Source organism: Myotis nattereri, assembly GCF_964212035.1.
Source record: "Myotis nattereri genome assembly, chromosome: 10".
Lineage (NCBI taxonomy): Eukaryota > Metazoa > Chordata > Mammalia > Chiroptera > Vespertilionidae > Myotis > Myotis nattereri.
In genome coordinates this window covers 46326447-46344344 of record NC_138085.1, presented here as the reverse complement: position 1 = coordinate 46344344, position 17898 = coordinate 46326447, and the positions used below count along the sequence as shown (strand labels likewise).

The window sequence follows — 17898 nt, the reverse complement described above, 5'->3', positions numbered from 1 at the left end:
TATGGCCATCTCTGGTTAACATTTGGGGCAAAATACTAGAGGGAAAAAATGGATGGAAACATGGCATGTTAAAAGAATACGGGAGCCAACCTGAAATTTCTCTCAAAGGCCAAAGCAGAACAATATGAGCCACAAAGTAAACAACCACATGCTATAATCCAAGCAATAAAATAGATATTCATGCTTCTATATGGGTATAAATAATTAAATAAATGAGAAGACACAAATCTTCCTTATAGGAGGATTCCTAATAATACATGTAGAAGAAACGAGAGAAATAGAAAATCACCAGATCATCACAATAATAACTATGACAGGCAAGATCCACCAATGAATGCTAAAATTAATGGATGCAACTTCTTTTTTTTTTTTTATAGATGTGTGTGTGTGTGTGTGTGTGTGTGTGTGTATTTATTATTGATTTCAGATAAGGGAGAGGGAGAGACAGAAACATCAATGATGGAGCAGGCTAGAGGTCCATGGAGGCGGGGGTGGGAAGAAGACATATGTAATACTTTCAACAATAAAGATTTAAAAAAAAAAAACATCCATGATGAGAGAGAATCATTGATCAACTGCCTCCTGCACATCCCCCACTGGGGACAGAGCCCTCAACCCGGGCATGTGCCCTGACCGGGATCAAACCATGACCCCTGGTTCACAGGTTGACACTCAATCACTGAGCCACACCAGCTGAGCAATAGATGAAACTTTTAAAGAAGAAACAAGTTATTTGCATGGCCTCAAAGTATGTTCCCCAAAATATTTATTGCTGTGGTGATTTTAACATATGCTATCAAATTTGTTAAACACTCCTCTCTCTAAGACAGTGGTTCTCAACCTTGGCTGCACATTAGAATCACCTGGGAATCTTTCTAAAATCCTGATTTCTGGACCTAATCCTCCAGAAATTCTGTTTCTTTGTTATGGGGTGGGCCACAACATTAGTAACAAAGAAACAGAATTCCTGGAGGATGAGGCCCAGAAATCAGGATTTTAGAAAGATTCCCAGGTGATTCTAATGTGCAGCCAAGATTGAGAACCACTGCTGTAAAAGATGGAGCTTATTAATTCTCTTCCCTTGAGTGTGGGCTCCTAATAACTGCTTTCTAACAGAGCATGGAAAGAAAAAAATAGTTAACTTCATAATGGGAAAAACCTGACAAATGCAACCTTAACTAGGTGATCAAAGGGAACATCACCAACCAGTGTGGCTCGGTTGGTTGGAGCATCATCTTATGCACCAAAGCAAAGGGTTCGATCCCTGATCAGGACACGTGTAGGAGGCAACCGATCCTATTCTCTCTCACATCACTGTTTCTCTCTTCTTTCTTTTTCTTCTTTCTCTCTTCTTTCTCTCTCTCTCTCTCTCTCTTCCCCCCCCCCCCCTCTAAAATCAAGAAATGTATCCTCAGCCCAGCTGGCATGGCTCAGTGGTTGAGTGTCCACCTATGAAACAGGAGTTCACGGTTCGATTCCAAGTCAGGGCACATGCCTGGGTTGCGGGTTCGATCCTCAATATGGGGGTATGCAGAAGGCAGCTGATCAATGATTCTCTTTCATCATTAATATTTCTCTCTCTCTCTCCCATTCCCCTCTCTCCTCCCTTCCTCTCTGAAATCAATAAAAATTTATTTTAAAAACAAACAAAAAACGTATCCTCGAGTGTTTATTGATTTAAAAAATTTACTAAAACAGATTTTGGTTCAAAATTTTTTAGGTAAAATGCTTTTCTTTTCATTAAGCTACCATACTGCATAATATATGAAGCAGGGGATAAATCTGCTTTCTGAATCTAAAATGCTACTGGGAATTCTAAAATCTCAAAAGAGATAGTTATGTGAAACACTGTATGTGAAAACATTATAGAACACTTTATTTAGTATAACCCATTTTTGTTTTTAAAAAATTGTGTACACACATAAAGATTTGGAAAAAATTGACACTTCTAAATTATAGTATTACAATTGATTGATATTTTTCTTTATACTTTTTTTTAAGTCTACAGTAAGCCTGTGTTACTTTTATAACCAGAAAAGATGTTGCGGGGAGAAAAAAAATTTTTAATGAGAGCGTTTGTTCAATGACTTAACACCCTTACAAGTTCATTCAGCTCACCTGCCATAACGCAAGTGATTTCTAGGTAGGGAGAGTAGGTCAAAGTTGTAAGCAGATAGAAATGGCACATTCCCAATATAGCCACAACTATAACTTTTTGGATTAAATGAAAATATTTTTCTTATTTTATGCAATAAAATTTGGATTATTAGACATAGTTCACAGATCAGTGAATATTTCACAAGAGAAAGTTGAGGGACACTAACACACTTTCAACATTCCACCCTTTGAAAAGATATAACAAGAAAGAAAAGATAGTCCAGCCAGTGTGGCTCAATGGTTGAGCATCAACCTATGAACCAGGAGGTCACGGTTCAATTCCCAGTCAGGGTTCAATTCCCAGGGTGCGACTCAATCCCCAGTGGGGAGAGGAAGTGCATGTACAAGGCAACCGATCAATGACTCTCATCATTGATGTTTCTATCTCTCCCTCTCCCTTACAAGAAATCCTATCTAATAAAAGAGAAACATGGTAATTAGCCATACATCCGCTACCCTTCCCATTGGCTAATCAGGGCGATATGCAAATTAACTGCCAGCCAAGATGGCAGCCGGCAGCCAGGCAGCTTGAAGCGAACATGAGGCTTGCTTGCTTCAGTGACGGAGGACTCCAACGTTCCCCGCCTGACACTGCCGGCCTCTGAGCTTGCAAACTGAAACATTGTTACAAATATAGAATCTAAACAAACTCCAGAAACCTGCTTGCAGCCAGCCGGGATCTCAGAGCTGGAGTTGAAACAGTGTTTCGATTATATAATCCAAACAAACCAGATACCCGCTTTCAGCAACGGAGGCCTAAGAGCTGGAGCCAAGCCTCAGAGCTAAAGCTGGCCCAGAATAAAAAAAAAAGAAAAGAAAAAAAGGAGCAGTTAGGAGCTTCAGTCACCCGCCAGCCTGAAAACAGCCCTCAGCCCCTCACCCAGACTGGCCAAGCACCCCAGTGGGGACCCCCACCCTGATCCAGGACACCCTTCAGGGCAAACCAGCCGGCCCCCACCCGTTCACCAGGCCTCTATCCTATATAGTAAAAGGGTAATATGCCTCCCAGCACCGGGATCAGCAGAGCCGCGAGGCATCCCGGCACCGGGATCAGCGTGACAGGGGGCAGCGCCCAAACCCCCTGATCACCCTGCGGCTCTGTGTGTGACAGGGGGCGGGGCCACAACCTCCCTATCAGCCCTGCTCTGTTCCTGACAGGGGAAGGCGCCCCAACCCCCTGATCAGCGCTGTTCTGTGCCTGATAGGGGGGAGCTCCCCAAGCCCCTGATCGGCCCTGCTCTGTGTGTGACAGGGTGCGGCGCCCCAACCCCACCCCCCGCCACAGGCCCTGCACTGTGTGTGACGGGGTAGAGCCGTAACCTTCCCATTGGCCCTGCCCTGAGTGTGACAGTGGCGGCGCCCCAACCCCCTGATCCGCCCTGCTCTGTGGGTGATAGAGGGCGGCACCCCAACCGCCCTCCATGGGCCCTGCTCTGTGTGTGATCGGGTAGAGCCATAACCTCTCCATCGGCCCTGCCCTGAGTGTGACAGGGTGCGGCGCCCCAACCCCCTGATCCGCCCTGCTCTGTGTGTGACAGGGGGCGGTGCCCCAACTCCCCTATCGGCCCTACTCTGTGAGTGACAGGGGGGTGCTCCTCGACCCCCTGATAGGCCCTGCTCTGTGAGTGACAGGGGGGAGCTCCCCAACCCCCTGATCGACCCTGCTCTGTGCATGACAGGGTACGGAGCCCTAACCCCCCTGATGGGCCCTGCTCTGTGAGTGACAAGGAGCAGTGCCCCAACCCCCTGATTGGCCCTGCTCTGTGCGTGACAGGGGGTGGCGCCGCAACCTCCCCATCGACCCTGCCTTGAGTGTGCAGGGGGCGGTGCCCCGACCCCCCAATCGGCCCTACCCTGAGCGTGACTGAGGGTGGCATCGCAACCTCCCGATCTGCCCTGCTCTGTGCATGACAGGGGGCGGCGCCCCAACTCCCCAATCGGCCCTGCTCTGAGCCTGACCAGGGGCTGCAACTAGGGATTGGGCCTGCCCTCTGCCACCCGGGAGCAGGCCTAAGCCAGCAGGTCGTTATCTCCTGAGGGGTCCCAGACTGCGAGGGGGCACAGGCCGGCTGAGGGACACCCCCCTCTCCCCCAAGTGCACAAATTTTTGTGCACCGGGCCTCTAGTCCTATATAATAAAGAGCTAATATGCTAATTAGACCAAACAGCAGAACGACCATATGGACAATCTTCTGGACGAAGCCAGGGCTAAGAGGGCTGGTCGAGGCAGCCAGGGCTGCGAGGGCCAAGCCCCTTGCATGAATATCATGCATTGGGCCCCTAGTTTATCATAACGAAACAAAGCAAAAAAGACGAAAGTAAAACAGAAGATGACTAAAAATAATGTCTAGTCATCTAATCAAACACTAGCCCCAAAATACAAATTTTCCAGTATCAGTTATAAGTATACCGTTAAGGCCCTAGGCAGTTTGGCTCAGTGGATAGAGCATCAGCCTGCGGACTGAAGGGTCCCAGGTTTGAGTCTAGTCAAGGGCACATGCCCAGGTTGCAAGAGCGATCCACAGTATGGGATATGCAGGAGGCAGCCAATTCATAATTCTCTCTCATCATTGATGTTTCCATCTCTCTCCCTCTCTCTTCCTCTCTGAAATCAAAAAAAAATATTTTTTAAAGTATACCTTTAAAAGGGCCTGCTATTTTTAAAAGTTCAATGGAAACTAAAATTTGTTTTCTTTCATCTAGAACTAATTTACCTGCGTGATAGGCACCATGTTATTTTACCTTTTATTAATGTCATACTTGAAAACAGCCTAAAACTAGATTCACATCAAATTTAAAACAAAATCATAACTATGAATGATATTAATGTACAGTGGCCAAATAAAGCTTAATTCACTATTAAACTACACACTATTTTATTAGCCTTTGGGGTATGGAATGACTAATAAAAATTGCAATAATTGTGTCTAACATCAACTTTCCTTTTTCACTTACTTTATGCTCAACAGAACACAATTCAAAATTGACCATCAGGATAGAGAAGAGAGGCAAGAACTTTTAGTTACTTCATATGTTTCTATACTGTCTGAATTTTATAGAACACATATTAGTTTTATGGTTAAATAAGAGTAAATAAACCTTCAGCTATGGACAAAAGCAGCCTGTTAATCAAAATAAATAATCAATTGCCAAATTTAAGGAAAGAGCCAAACAAATTTTTTTAAAACTATTCCCATAATCAACCCCTACAACTGCATGTTTTTCTTTGATATTTGGAGACAACCGATTAATTCTCCAGGTTCCATTTTAGCTGTTTAGAACAGTGTTCCAAAAATTCAAAATGGGAAATGAGGGAAATTTTGATAGTACTGAAAGAAGTGGCAAGTCATGCAAAAAGACAAACGACTACATAGATGGTCTTCCAACCTACATACCAAATATTTGCTGAGAAACATACCAAGGAAGAGGTGTAAATGTCCTCTACCTCTTTACAGTTCAAAACCTGCATGGTGAGGACACATTTGTAATACCTTAACCAATAAAGAAATTAAAGATGGAGAAAAAAAAAACACCTGCATGGTTTTAGAGCTGAATAGACTGCACTTGAATTCAAGTACCATTGCATACTAGCTATGATTGAGGTAAGGTACTCACCAATTTCCTCATCTGTAAAAAGATTCTATTAGAACCCTCTACCACCCAATTGGGCTTCTTGTCGGGATTAGAAATAATGCCTCGAAAACCTCTAGCACAGTGCATAGCACAACGTAAGTGGCAATTACTATTAATTTTCCTTCCTCCATTCAAACCACAAGGAAACTTGATGAAAGCTTTAAAAGCTATGGACAAAAACTTTGAAGCTATTCATCCTCTGTCTAGAAGATGGATGACAAGTATCACAACTTACCAACTAATAGTCATAGGTACTATGATCATACTGGTCACGACTCTCAAAACGTAGGAACTCTATAGTAGCATGGACTGCAGCAAGTGTGTCCTCTTCAGCAAAAGAAAGGCAATTCTCTGCTTTACTCACAGAAAGACATCCATGATTTCTAAGGCCCCAAATAAACATATTAAGGATAGTCATGAGGACAGAAAAACTGAGAATAGATACAATAATTAACTTCAAGCCTAAAGAAGTTTTAAATATCAACCCAAAACAAGATATGAAGGACAAAAACAAAGGTCCATTCATAATATGTAACTCACAAACCCTTCTTAACATTTTAAAAAGACCTCTCTGATCATGAATTTTAAAAGTAATTGAATAAAAAATTAAAATTAAAAAAACAGTAATTGACCACAAAAATGTTAGTTTCCTAATTAACTGGCTTAAATTTTAAATTCTCAGAAGTTAAGCACACATTGTAAAACTGGAAACAGCATATCTGGACTGTGAATTCACAGGTCCTTGAGTTAAAATTTCAATTCTGTTTACTCAGAATGCCCTTTGCAAGCCATTTAATTCTTCCTCTTTTTCCTCATCCGTAGAACTAGGGCACTATTTCTTCATGGAATTAAGGGAAATGACGTCATACATAATTTTCTGGCTGCTGGTGGGAACTCAGATTGTTAGGTGCTGACCTCCTGCCAGAACCAGTTAGCACCAAGGGTTCCGGACAGCCGTCCTCACTGCTCTCTTCCTTTCCAACCAATCAAACATAACTAAAACTTTGTTAAAAAACAGAAATCATTAAGCCCCTCCAAATCTTCTGCACTATCTATCCTGTCATCCTAATTCTTTAAAAGTACCACAAGATTTAATCTGTGTTAATACTGTTACTTTGATTATGCCTGTTTGAACATGAGTCATCTTCTTAACTAATTGGCAAACACCTAGGAGCAGAGTTCATATTTCATAATTAAAAAACAAAAACAGAAAACCCCTCAACTCCTAGCATACTCTAACGATGGCTGTTTTCTTTATCAAGCCTTTTTTCAAGGTGAAATTAGCTCTGTGTGTGTATACATATGTATGTATACATATACTTTCACAAAGGAACAGCCTCAAAGGCATAAATGACTTGTATGAGGTAAGTGGCAGTCTGAACTTAATCCCAGGGTTTACAACTCCAAATAGTATATTCTTTTATCATACCGCATTCCATCAATAACATATTTTATATACTGAGATGATAAAATGTCAGTATGTTAAGTCCTATATGTAAAACCTATCAGAATGAATCAAAGCATCTATGAACTAGCACACTGAACTTGACCAAATATAAAGAAAAGTATGGCCCAGTCAGCATGGCTCAGTGGTTTAGCTTTGACCTGTGAACCAAGAGGTCATGGTTCGATTGTGGCCAGAGTACATCTCCGGGTTGTGGGCTCAATCCCCAGTCGGAGACATGCTAATAGATGTTTCTCTCTCACATTGACATTTCTCTCTCTTTTCCTTCCTTTCTCTATAAAATCAATAAAAGCATACTTTTAAAAAAGTTAACTTAGAATATCTGTGTTAGTAAATAATTTAGCTCAACTCAAAAGATCATGGTAAATTTTGGAGTTCAGACTTCATTAGCTTTAGTAAGCAATGAACACAAATGTTATTCATGAGGACAGGTGCTAGCCACCAATATACACGATGTATATTTCACAAAGTTGCTTCAAATGTCCTTTTATAAAATCTAGCTATTTAACTATTTTTATAAGTTCACCTAATCCACGTAAGACTATACTACACATGGCTAGGCATTTATCTTAACTACAACCATACGAACTTTAAAGTAGTAAAGACACTAGAGATGACCTATTGTTCTTAATGTGAAAGCTAATGTTCTGTGAACTCAGTGTGCCTTTGTTTCAAGACTCTTAGAAACACTTCATTTATTAGTAACTTAATGAGGAACAGAAAGGTAAGCATTAAAAAAAAAGAGAGAGAGCCCTGACCGGTTTGGCTCAGTGGATGGAGCGTCCGCCTGCGGACTCGGGGATCCCGGGTTCGATTCCGGTCAAGGGCATGTACCTTGGTTGCGGGCACATCCCCAGTGGGGGGTATGCAGGAGGCAGCTGATCAATGTTTCTCTCTCATCAATGTTTCTAGCTCTCTATCCCTCTCCCTTCCTCTCTGTAAAATCAGTAAAATATAAATAAAATTTTAAAAAAAAGGAAAAGAATCGAGGTCAAGGTTCAATTCCCAGTCATGGCACATGCCCAGGTTGCAGCTGGATCCCCAGTGGGGGGGCATGCAGGAGGCAGCTGATCAGTGATTCTCTCTCTTCATTTCTGTCTTCTCTCACCTCTCTCCTTCCCTCCCTCCCTCCCTCCCTCCTCCTTTCCTATCTGAGATCAATAAAACATATATTTTTAAAATAAAATTTAAAATTTTTTTAAAAGGAAGAAAAGAAAAGTCATCAAAATAAAGCCATGCCCAAACAAGTCTCACATTTTAAAACTAATTACTTCAGAATACCAGATTTAAAGTTAAACTTTTGTCACTCAGGTTTCCAAATTTCAAAAGAATGGTAGCAAACATTCTCTTTTCTGTTTCCAATCTCCTAAATCAGGCATTCGTAACTTGAGGTTCATGAATAGGCTCAGTCAGTGTGAACAGGTTGCAAATTTATGCAAAATATTATGAGTATGTATGCACATAGGCAGCAGGCCCACAGGGGTCATCAAATATTCCTAAGAGTACATGACTATAAATTGGTTAATAAATACCGTACTAAATAAAGTTACTAGAAGACACCTATAGGCAGAAAAGGACAAAGTATAATTCTACTTAAATTATACTGTTATTCAAAAGAAATACATTCAGACAAGTTAAACCCATCACTGAATTTATTTGTAAAGCTCACAATCTGAGGTACAGACCCTAGCCAAGCGGCTAGCACAAAGAGTAAGCACTGATTAAACAAACAGTAGCTATTATTATTTAAAAATATCTCCAAAGACTAGCTCCTCTTCTGAGCAAAGGCACTAACACTTTACCTGTCACAATTAAGAACCTACAAACATAGAATATAGTAAACTTAATTGGAACCTATCACAACCTTGAATTTAATAAGGCAGGGTGTTCTGACCAACTGCGCCAACCTGTCATAAAAGTACCTAGAAAAACGTCCATTTCCTACTACTTTGTACCTTACTTCTTCACATGTTTAATTCAGTCCGTCAACAAACACTTGTTCTCGGGCTTCATAAGGCCTTAGGACTACTTTTCCCCCCCAAATATTCCACCATTACTCTTTTATAATCTGAAACACTCACAGGGTGGTTCCACAGAAAAGCCAAGCCCTAGACTTTCTTCCCTAAATTCTATTTCAGACACCAAAAAAAAGCAATCTAGGCCCCACCCTCTACAGGAAAACAATGGAACAGTCTTAACCTCACCCTCTCCCTGTAAGATTTTTTTTTTTAAGTGTGGGCATTTTGCCTAAATCTCAAAACTCCAAAATGTAGTCCAGAGAGTAGTAAAACTGATAAACTACACATCTAAAATATTTCATGCACTGATCCTACACCCGTTTTTTTTTTCTCTTCACCTTATTTTTTAACAAATCTTTAAAAATATCAAAACCTTAAAAAGCACCTTATTTAACCCATTTTCATATTAGAAAAAAAAGAGGTCACATTAGCAAAAGGAAGCTATTCTTAACAATCAAAAACAGAACTTAACTGCAATTAGTAAAATCATCGTCTAAGTACAGTCAAAAGTTGCCAAGGAGAGAAAACACACACAACACAGCCAAAGGATTGCTAGTAGGATGTGACTATAACAAGATTTTAGGTCACAGATAAATTACTAAGATTGCTTTCAGAATAAAAAACAATTTAAAAATTACTCAGAAAGCAAAATTCTCTTTAAAAACCAACTAAAGAGTTGGCAAGAGAACACTTGATCCTCAAGTTCATCCATCTTTAAGATATTTTTAAATTATTTGCTAGAATATGTAAGAAACTGTCAACATCTCTTATTTTAACTTATGATGAAAAGGAATAGAAAATTTTTTGTTGTAAAGTTTCAGTTATCTTTAAATGATCCTACAATGCCCTAGCTGGTTTGGCACAGTGAATAGAGCCTCAGCCTGCAGACTAAAAGGTCCCGGGTTCGATTCCAGTCAAGGGCACATGCCTGGGTTGCAGGCTCGATCCCCATTAGGGGGCATGCAGTAGTCAGCCGATCAATGTTTTTCTCTCATCATTGATGTTTCTTTCTCTCTCCCCCGCCTCCCTTCCTCTCTGAAATCAATAAAAAATATATTAAAATAAATAAATGATCCTACAAGATCATTCACTGACATAAAACTCTTAAGATGTATTTTGTGGAGATTCTATATAGCTACTGGAAACTTACATTACCCAAAGAATTACATATGTTGATTATCTACAGACATTAAGAAATCATATTGATACTGAAAATACTGGTTACTTTTCTTCTCTAAACTTTTCTGAATTTTTCAAATTTCTATCAACACTACCAAAAGTCAAGACAACTGACAAAAACAACTTACTTTTAGATTTTCAGCTTTTCTAATAAAAAAATTCTAACTAAAAATTATATGAAAGCCAGTAATGATATATACTCATTAGAGAAAAATACGTACTGTTAGATAGATAAGAGACCTAATTAACCTGCTTTTACTTTCAAATCCTTAACTTAAAAGATAGATTTATTCAGCCCAGCTGGTGTGGTTCAATGGTTGAGCTTCGACCCATGAACCAAGAGGTTGAAGGTCAGGCCATATACCGGGGGGTTGCAGCTCATTACTCAGTAGGGGGCCTGCAAGAGGCAGCCAATTGATGTTTCTCTCTCATCAATGTTTCCATCTCTCTCCTCTCCTCTCTATAAAATCAATTAAAAATATGTATTTAAAAAAAGACTTATTCAAAGCATAGTGCTGCCACAAAAAAAAAAAAAAAGTCTATGTTTCTTGAGTCTTCCATGACAGATGAGCAAAGTTTGAAAGAATGATTAAATCTTGAGCCATGATCTCAATATCATCTGGAGTCATGATTTTAAAAAGCAAATAAAAACTAAAAACAGGGTAATTACTATAAACATTTTTCTGCAATTAACTGGTGTATTCACGATAGGTACACGTACTTTATTCTTAACACATTCCTTATAGATCAGGGGTCCTCAAACTACGGCCCGCAGGCCACATGCAAATGCAAATATTGTATTTGCTCCCGTTTTGTTTTTTTACTTCAAAATAAGATATGTGCAGTGTGCATAGGAATTTGTTCATAGTTGTTTTTTAAACTATAGTCCGGCCCTCCAACAGTCTGAGGGACAGTGAACTGGCCCCCTGTTTAAAAAGTTTGAGGACCCCTGTTATAGATGAAGCAGCCAAAATGATTTTCTTGACACTAAAAAGCCCACTAGAAGCTAATGGATTAGGAAAAATGTTTATGGCCCGAGAAAAATGTTAAATATTTGTTAACCAGTGTGCTGAAATAATCACTGCCTGCTTCACTACCTAGCTCAGGAAATCAAAATCTTTCTTCAGATCTCCAAAAAAAAAAAAAGAAAAGAAAGCTCTGACACTTTCCATCTACTTTTCCACTGTTCAGATTCCACTTCCAGTTGCTTTTTGTTTTTGTTTGTACTTGAAATTCAAGTGAGTCAGTTATTACCCTTAATTTCTACCACAAAGATAACTTTAGAGGTTGTCAATTCTCCCCAACCAGAAAAATAACATGGAAAGGAGTCAAAGGCACAGCTTAAAATTTAATCAGTGATTGATATAGTTCTTATTCTTACTCTAAAACCAAAAGCTTACAACTTGAAAATTATAAAATAAAAGCACTCAGTAATAAAACTTTATCAACAAGTAATCTTATGTCAACCAATACAAATCTTAATTTAAGAAAAAAAAACATAAGACTTTAAAATTTTAGAACAAAGTGTTAAAGTAAATGGACCTGTGTGGCGGTGATAAAAGAATTCTTTCCTTTTTTTCTCTATTTGCCATTTTTTTCTATTTACTTTTATAACAAATTTCATTTAAGACAAAGGAAACTGCTTAAGTCAGAGTGCTAAAAATCTGCCTTTGTGATCCTCCATAATAAAATATCCATCACGTCCTCTCACCTCAAGTAATTTTCACTGATGCTTTTCCAAAGGTTTTCCCAAAACTCTTACATTATTTTACTAGACACAATATAGAATATAAATACAGTAGGCCAGGTACTAGCATACTTGATGCCGGAAAAATATAAACATGGTTTCTGGGTTTGGTTCCGTTGAGGTCATTAATCCAGAGAATGAAAAGGAAGGATAATTTGGCACCGTCTTTAAGAATTACTATCCTTGCTGCTTTTTCTCCTTCCTTCTTACCCCTTGAAAAATCCTCTGCTTCTCCAAAACAATTGCTAATAATTCCTGAACAGGTCTCTTTCCTACAAAGCCTTCCTGAACCCAACTAGCCAACCACAACCCTCTAACCTCCTTTGAAAATTTGCTGTTCCAATCCATGGTGCACATCTGGAACTTGCTATATGTACAGGTATTTGACATACATACAACCTATTCTCTATATTCCATGATTAGCTCCTTGGGAGAAAGGATTACATGCCTAAATCCTAGCACTACTAGAATGTCTTACATGATAGTGATGTACACCACTTAGTGTGCTCTTGGTTTTCCAAACTCTTTTATATACTAGTACACTTGAACCTCACAACTACTCCTATTACCCTATTTTTAAGGAGAAACAAAATCACAGGCTAAATAATTTGTCATGGTTCTATTAAATTAATCTTCAAAAATCTATGTACAATAGTAAATATATGTAGCAAATATAAGAAACCTCTGGAACACAAGAGGTTTACAAACCTCCAGAAAGTGGCAAATCCATGTACTTTATTGTTGCCAGGAAAACTACTAACCTCAAGTTCAACTCTGCCCAACTATGCAAAACAAACTTTGTCCTTGGAGCCCTTTATAAAGATATTTTAAAACTGCCAACATAGCAAATACGGCACCATGAGAACACTATCTTCAACTTCTAAAAAGCTTATAGTATTTTAACAAAATACTATGGCTTCTGTTTAGTACAAAAAGGGGACATTTCAGCATCAAACCACAATATTACAAAACTTGAAGTCAGAATGCATTTTGCAAGAACCATGTGACACACACATGACAGTCAGCTAAACTGATGGGTGGACCTTGAAGGGAAAACGTCTAATTGACCAAAGCAGCAAATAAACTCAACTTCTAGAGCAAATACTGACTTTTGCTTTAGGAAAAAAAAAAAAAAAAGAAAGTTTACCCTGTCCCCCAAAAGCCTTCTGACACTGAAGAGGAATGCCAATTAAATCTCCTCCAATTATTCATTAATTTATAGATACAAACTGTAGGAGGATTTTTTTAAGGGCCATTAAGAGAGCCCAAACAAAGTCTTCCCACGGAAAGTGAGCAGCAGTTCCTAGGAAACGTGCCAGGTGTGTCACATCTGCCGTGGTGACTTCTTGAGTAAGCAAGAAAAAGAAATGCATTAACTTTTCATGACACGTCATGGAACCTCATTCCCTATCTGCAAACATCCAAGGAGGTAATCCAAAACCTGCAGATCTATCATAGGACCGGCCCCTTCGTTTCTCTTTTCAACTTCACAGCAAGGTCTTCCTTTAATCTGGTCATATCCGATACATGCTCCTACGATTAGTCTTTCTCTTTCTTGACCTACACAATGCAAAATGACTTTAAGTGTCCTCTAGAAAAAAAAAAATCACAAATGCCTAGGCTTTTTAGGAAGGCAATGGCGAGTTCTTAAAGAACTCCGGGAAATAACAAAAAAAGACAATTAAAAATTTTAAAACGCTTCTCACCATCGACTCATTCCCCTCAAATCCCACTTAGCCCTGAAAAACATCCACATTACCGGCAACCTGGCCGAGAAGGTGGAGAGAGCCAACAAACTCAAGATTTACAAGTAAACTGGCCTCCGCCCAGGCGATCTGACAGCTCCGCCGAGCGGGCGCGGGGTCCGGCAGGGCCCCCCGCAAGCGCTGTCCCTCCCGGCCTCTCCCCCGAAGAACAATCCCCCTTCCAAAGTCACAGCCCCCGAAGTTACCCTTCCTGCCGCCGACTCCCCAACGCCCCACCCCTCTCAGCCCACGGTCCCTCCGCGTCAGTCCGACACTCCGGCGTCCGACACTCGGGCCTCCACCCGGACCCGGACCCGGTCCACGCCCCGGCGGCTCGCCCCTCCAGCCCGACCCCTCCCCGAGGCCGCCCCTCCTCCGTCAGACAATGGGGCCCGACTCCCAGCCGCCAGCCTCTCCTCCGGCCCCATCACCCTCCTCTCAGCCCGGCGGAGGCCCCCACCCCGTTCCCTGCCCTCCTCGCCCCCTTTCAGCCTGCCAGAGCTGGCCCACCGACCCAGCCGACCGGTGCTCTCCTGCACTCACTATTCGGGATTCATGCTGGACATGTCACTGCAGCTGCCGCCGCCGCCACCGCCGCCCTTGCTGCTGCAGCCGCCGACCTGACTCTCCGCGCCGCCCCGGGTAGTCGGAGAGGAATGAGATAGGCTGTTCCGGGAGAGCAAACGTCTTCCCCCACTCCGTCCCCTTAGAACACACTCAGCAGCCGCCGCCACTCAGCTATCGCTTCCACCCAAAATGGCCGCCGGCGAACCAGGAAATAGGGAAGCCTGAGACGGTGGGGCCTTTACATAGCCCAGAGGCGGCCGCACCGCGTGGCATGCCGGGAGAGAGTGTTGCTAGCACTTCTGCGGGCGCTGGGGGTTGACGGTGCGGCTGGGAGGCCGGGACTCAACTTCCCGCCAAGCCCCGCGCTCCGGGCGCATGCGTACTTGCGGGGCTGTCTCCCGCCCCATTCCCCACTCCCTCACCGCCGCCCTTCGCTCCTCCCGGCGCCCCGCCCCGCTGACTCGCTGGCTAGGACTTCGCTCGGACTCCCCCTAGCGGATTGGCTGAGGCCGGGCGGCCCTGGTGATGTCATCAGTGAGACGTGGCAGCCGGGAAAGTCAGCACCCCAGAGGGGAGGGGGGGGGGAAGGGGCAGTAGGCGGTGCTGGCGGCGGGCGGAGAATGGGGGTGGGGGCCGTTCTGGGGACTCTGCTCCAGGAAGAGAGAGGGGTCGGAACCCGAGGGACGGCTGGAGGCGGGGAGGGGAGGGGGCTGGAGGACATTGGCGGCAGGTCCTGCGTCCCGGGCGCCTTTGCTGGCTTCCGCCGTCATGCTGGTCTCAGGACGTCCCTCTAAGGACGGAGAAGGAGTCGGGGGGGGGGCTTCTGCAGAAAACGGCGTCTCTGGGGAACGCGAAGCCCTTGTTTCAGTTTCGCTCCTCACTCACGTTACTGGCACTATTACTTTCTTTTTTCACGTCTTACTCTTTCCTTTGATCCCCGCTCTGATCTCCGCAGCCTGGATCCTGCAGTCACCTCCAAGCAGCCGAACTACTTCTGTCTTCCCTGTTCCAGGCCATCTCCACAGCACAGCCAGATTTACCCTCCTGGATGGAACAGCGCTTCCATCACGACTCCACAACTTTCAATGGCTTCACCTTCCGTGGACGGGACCCGGAATTAACAAAAATTGCAAGATGTTCCTGTCCCCGTCTTAGCCGTCAGGTTGAATTGTACTTATTTTTAGTTGAAACTCCAGGAGTAGTACGAACACATATTTTGGTCTTAACAGCTCTCTTTAATCAGCTCGGGAACATAAATCACTAAACTGTAGCATACTATCTTGGGTTATTTCATTACAAAGGGCATAGTACAGTATATTGTCCAACTTGTATATCTTCCAACTTGTCCTAAGAACCAAGAAAATTATCTCCCAAGAGTGATTGCAAAATCACTTTCAATTCCCGTGACACCAAAATAAGGAAAGAAGGCTGTTCTTATTATTACCCATTGACCAACTATACCCCTTCACCCTAAATTCCACCATGTGCCCAAGTTGACAACTTCATTAAACAGCACTTCAGAGTTCCTTCGCATCATATCGGCTAATGAAGCGAACATGGTCACCATACCAGAAGCACCCTGGATGGATCAATGATAGACATTAGAAAGTGTTGATTACCCTAGTCTCCTATCCTTCCTTGTTTATTGTGATTTCACAAATGAAACGCTCAGAAAAAATCTCTGAAGAACTCATCCTCACCCAAAAATACAGTTGTTAACCTGTCCCTCCCCTTGGAGGTATACCCCTAAATTTCCTTGAATTGCCTATTTCCTTTTCCAACAAAGAAATACCTCCTAATAACTTAAGTGAGAGTGTAGTTGTAAGAATTAGATTAAAACAGATCAGAGCAGGGATCAAAGGGAATAATAAAGCATATTGCACAATGGCTGTGGGGGCGCTTGGTAAATGAATTACTTTTCCCTTCCCTTAACTTCCCTGAAACTTACAAGTGTACTTGCTGTATACCAAGGACAGAACCCCTCAGATCTTATAGTGCTGTCACATACAAGGAGATCAGTGGCAGCTTATGTCTAGGTGTTTAAGAATAGCTACTTTTATACTTCAGATTAATAACTCAGAATAATTCATTAAACTGGCATGAGCCCTGTTGGTTTGCCCTATTGGTGAATCAGAACTCTTCTAGAGCGATTTGTCCATTTGTTCTTTGGGTCATTCTTTTCTTCCTTTCTTCTTTCCTTTTAATTCCCTTTTTCTTTCATCAAATAGTTATGACCTGACACATAATAAATGTGTTTGGAACTTGTGCTTGGAACCATGAGGAACACAAGGGTGAATAACTACAGCTCTCTGTCTGCAAGGAGATTATACAACCTAATGATAGAAAGATGTATACACGAAACAAGGTCTACAGGGACAAATAATAAAATAAGATTAAATTATATGAGGTGTGTAGGAACAGAAATCAAATCCGTGATTGACACGAACTAGAAGTGGGAAGAAGGAACTGTCTATAAAGAGAAAGGAACTTTGTTTGATGGAAATACAGTAGCTACACAGATTTTGTATTGTACTGGCACCTCTAACTGCCATGTTGTTCAAGGGTTAACTGTACTTTATATCATCATTGTGGTGATGGTTAGTTATACCTGTTATGAACCTGACATTCAAAAATGATATAAGGTGAAAATACAGAGGAGGGAAATAATTCCAACTCAAATTATTGGGAATGCTTTTATTAAGGAAATGATATTTGAATTAGGCCTTGAAAGAGATTAATCATTTGATCATTGGCAAAAAGGGGGAAGAGGGAGCCATTTATCCAAAATGACAAAAGAGTATGAGCATAACCCTAAAAGTGTAAAGATACACATGAGTTTAAGGAATAGTTCCAGGGAAGATGGGGTGGAAGACATTGAGGTTAAGATGAGAGCATGAGGCGCCCTAGATGGTTTGGCTCAATGGATAAAGCATCATCCTGCAGACTGAAGGGTCCTGGGTTCGATTCCGATCAAGGGCACATGCCTGGGTTGTGGATTCGATCCCCAGTAGGGGGCGTGCAGGAGGCAGCCGATCAATGATTCTCTCTCATCATTGATGTTCTATCTCTCTCCCTCTCCCTCTCCCTCTCTAAAATCAATAAAAATATACTATTAAAAAAAATATATGAGAGCATGGGGAGCCCCAAATGCCTGCTGAGGAGTTTTAACTTTATTCACTAGGCAATAGGATCAGAAGTTCTGAGAAGAGTGAGGTGATCAGCTCAGTGTTTTAAAAGTAGCACTTTGGAGGTAGGGAGATTAGTTAAAAGGTAATTAGATTCATTTAGGCAAGAAATAATGAGTCCTGACCTAGAGCAATTGCATCAGGAATGGAAAGGAGAGGATATTCCAGGGAGGAGGACATAGAATCCGAAGGTATAGGGGGA

General features: G+C 41.9%; 1 protein-coding gene across 3 annotated transcripts in view; it reads right to left on the bottom strand.

Moving 5' to 3' along the window:
- The window catches only part of RAB1A (RAB1A, member RAS oncogene family), a 39569-nt gene extending 24725 nt beyond the window's left edge, over positions 1-14844 (bottom strand). Inside the window, exon 1 of one of the 3 annotated variants that reach the window (XM_081101121.1) lies at positions 14488-14844. In XM_081101121.1, the coding sequence (XP_080957247.1) occupies positions 14488-14510 (23 nt within the window). In that variant the 5' untranslated portion in view covers positions 14511-14844. Of the gene's footprint in view, positions 1-6025; positions 6174-14487 lie in introns of those variants that run through there. The other 2 variants (XM_081101122.1, XM_081101120.1) reach the window with 2 other exon arrangements.
- Positions 14845-17898: the final 3054 nt, after the last annotated feature.